This window comes from Mus pahari, chromosome 5 (assembly GCF_900095145.1).
Source record: "Mus pahari chromosome 5, PAHARI_EIJ_v1.1, whole genome shotgun sequence".
Lineage (NCBI taxonomy): Eukaryota > Metazoa > Chordata > Mammalia > Rodentia > Muridae > Mus > Mus pahari.
Genome location: NC_034594.1, coordinates 144,504,596 through 144,506,885, shown reverse-complemented (window position 1 = coordinate 144,506,885; position 2,290 = coordinate 144,504,596). Strand labels below are relative to the sequence as shown.

The following is a 2,290-nucleotide window of genomic DNA, read 5'->3' as shown; positions in this document are numbered from 1 at the left end:
ACTGCAGTGCTCTTCTTAGGGGAAAAAGAAAAAGAGCATTCACTTTTGCGTACCGAGTAGATGAGGGTAATTTAAGAGTAAATTAATCTTCTCGCTGAGATGGCATTTGTCCTTCATGGCCTTAAAAGAAGATGGATGGTGTATTTGTGGGTTTGGGAGCCTGAACTACAGTGTGCACAGTCACCCCTTTTTCTCACTAACAATTGCATAGCATCTGCCTACTCCTCTAGGAGCCTGGGGACAAGGAGAGAAGAGAAAGCAATGAGGAATAAGGAGGAAAGGAGAGGGTGCGGGATGTGAGTATTGTGGGGACAGGAGGTGGCACGTCATGAATACTGGGGGCATGGCCAGTGTGTGTGTGTGTGAGTGTGTGTGTGCATGTGTGTATGTGTATATTGTGTGCAATTCACTATATTTAATTAAGATTATCTGCATGAGCAGAGGTTGAGAATTTCTAAGGAGTAGGACCCCCCTTCCCCACTGTGACCTTAACTGCCAATAGCTGTTCAAGAAGGGCTAAAAATATTATTTTTCATAGGATCTTTGTGACCAACGAGATTTTCTTTGCTGTTTGCAATATGCATGCTTTGTGTTTTGAGAGTAGAGCACCTGGGTCTTAAAGCATTTACCTTCAGGTGTTATAGTTGATTAAAGCGTTAACCTTCAGGACAATGTGTTAGTTATAGCTGGTTAAAGCCACTGTTTCCTACAAGAAAAGAAACTGATGAATTATATTCCACGTTCTGTGTGATCTCCAGGCCTAGAAAGGCGACCAAATCAGGTATCACTGACTGATCTGAAGACGAACAGGAGAAAAGAGTCGGAGACACAAAAAATCAAGAGTTTTGATTAAGGAATACTTTGATGCCTATTACTAGATCTGTAAGATGTCAAGAAGACAGTTGATCTAAGCTGGGAGGCCAGGGATGAAGATGTGAGGTTGTAACCCATTAGCATATAAGGTGGTGGTAAGATGATGGGAAAGGTCACATTAGAAAAGGGCAGGGAGATAGAGATGAAGGGAACCTCGGAGTCGGAGACCCAGTCCAAGCTGTCTTTGTGAGTCTTGCAACCAAAGAGGCATCTCATCGAGGAGGCCAAGAAAGGTAGAAAGGAAGGGGACACCAGGGAAGTGCAACATTGTGGAGTCTAGACTGTGGCATCCATAAGTGGGCAAAGGCTTGTAAGAAGGGAGGAAATGCCGGAATCGGGAAATCTCATTTTATTACGTGGTCTACTGGAAAATGTAAAACTCAGTTTTTCTCACAGTTTCCTTGCGGTTTTTTTTTGTTTTTTTTTTTTGTAACTAATTTTTGTTTCAGTTGTGATCCTTACCCGTATAGTCTGGACATTGGTACAGTCTAGGCATGGGGGTAGCGTTTGGTTGACTTCCTGTTCTAAATGGACAGAATGTCCTTTTCAAGACACAGGGCCACGTCTATTGCTGATTTGAGCATTCTAACAGTGGAATGTATTTCTCTATCTTCCCTGACTTGTATAGATCTCTCTATCTGGGATGTATTACTTACTTATTATTATTATTATTTTTAATCACTTGATAAATGAAACCATTTCAGGGGCTGGTGGGAAGGCTAGCAGGTTAAAGCACTTGCAGCCAAGCCCGGCAACCTGAGTTCAATCCCTAGGATATGGCAGAAGGAAGAGAGAAGCAACTCCCCAGAGCTGTCCTCTGTTCTGGACGGTTTTATGTTGACTTGACACAAGTTGAAGTCATCTGAGAGAAAGGAACTTCAACGAAAAAAATAGGGTTTTAGGCCAGCCTGTAAGGCATTTTCTCATCAGAGATTGATGGGGGAGTGTTGTATTAATCTGGTAAATCCCTGCCACCCAGCTTTGTCTGGGTCAGCCTGGGTGTGTCTCATCCTTAAGCCACAAACCCCAAAATTATGTGCGACAATTAGCACTCCCTTTGTTCTAGTTCCAAACCCAAGTTTGGGCTTGGGGAGGAACCAGCAGCTCTGCTAAGAAACCAATTCTTGGCCAGAGGAGAGGTATCTGCCAGGGAGGGCTCTCACCGCCTGAGCTGGTAAGGGAACCTTTGCTCCAGGTCGCCCAGGCTCTAGTCTGCACTGGTGAGAGGGCGGACTGCAGAAGCAACACAGCTTCTGGGACAGACCCTGTTTCAGGCTCCAGACATCCAGGCACCTTCCCCGCCAGTGGAGAGGTATCCATCCAGGAGGGCTCTGTCTGCCAGAGCAGGTGAGAGAGCCATATTGTGTCCAGGGTCCCTCAGAGACTAGTCTGTGCAGGTGAGTGTGCAAACTGCAGA

General features: G+C 45.2%; 1 protein-coding gene across 2 annotated transcripts in view; it reads right to left on the bottom strand.

The window, feature by feature from the left end:
* Positions 1-676: 676 nt before the first annotated feature.
* Positions 677-2,290, bottom strand: part of Slamf6 (SLAM family member 6) — a 21,522-nt gene continuing 19,908 nt past the window's right edge. For both annotated transcript variants that reach the window (XM_021199177.1, XM_021199179.1), the window contains one exon: positions 677-706. In XM_021199177.1, coding sequence (XP_021054836.1) covers positions 677-706 — 30 coding nt within the window. The remainder of the gene's footprint in view (positions 707-2,290) is intronic.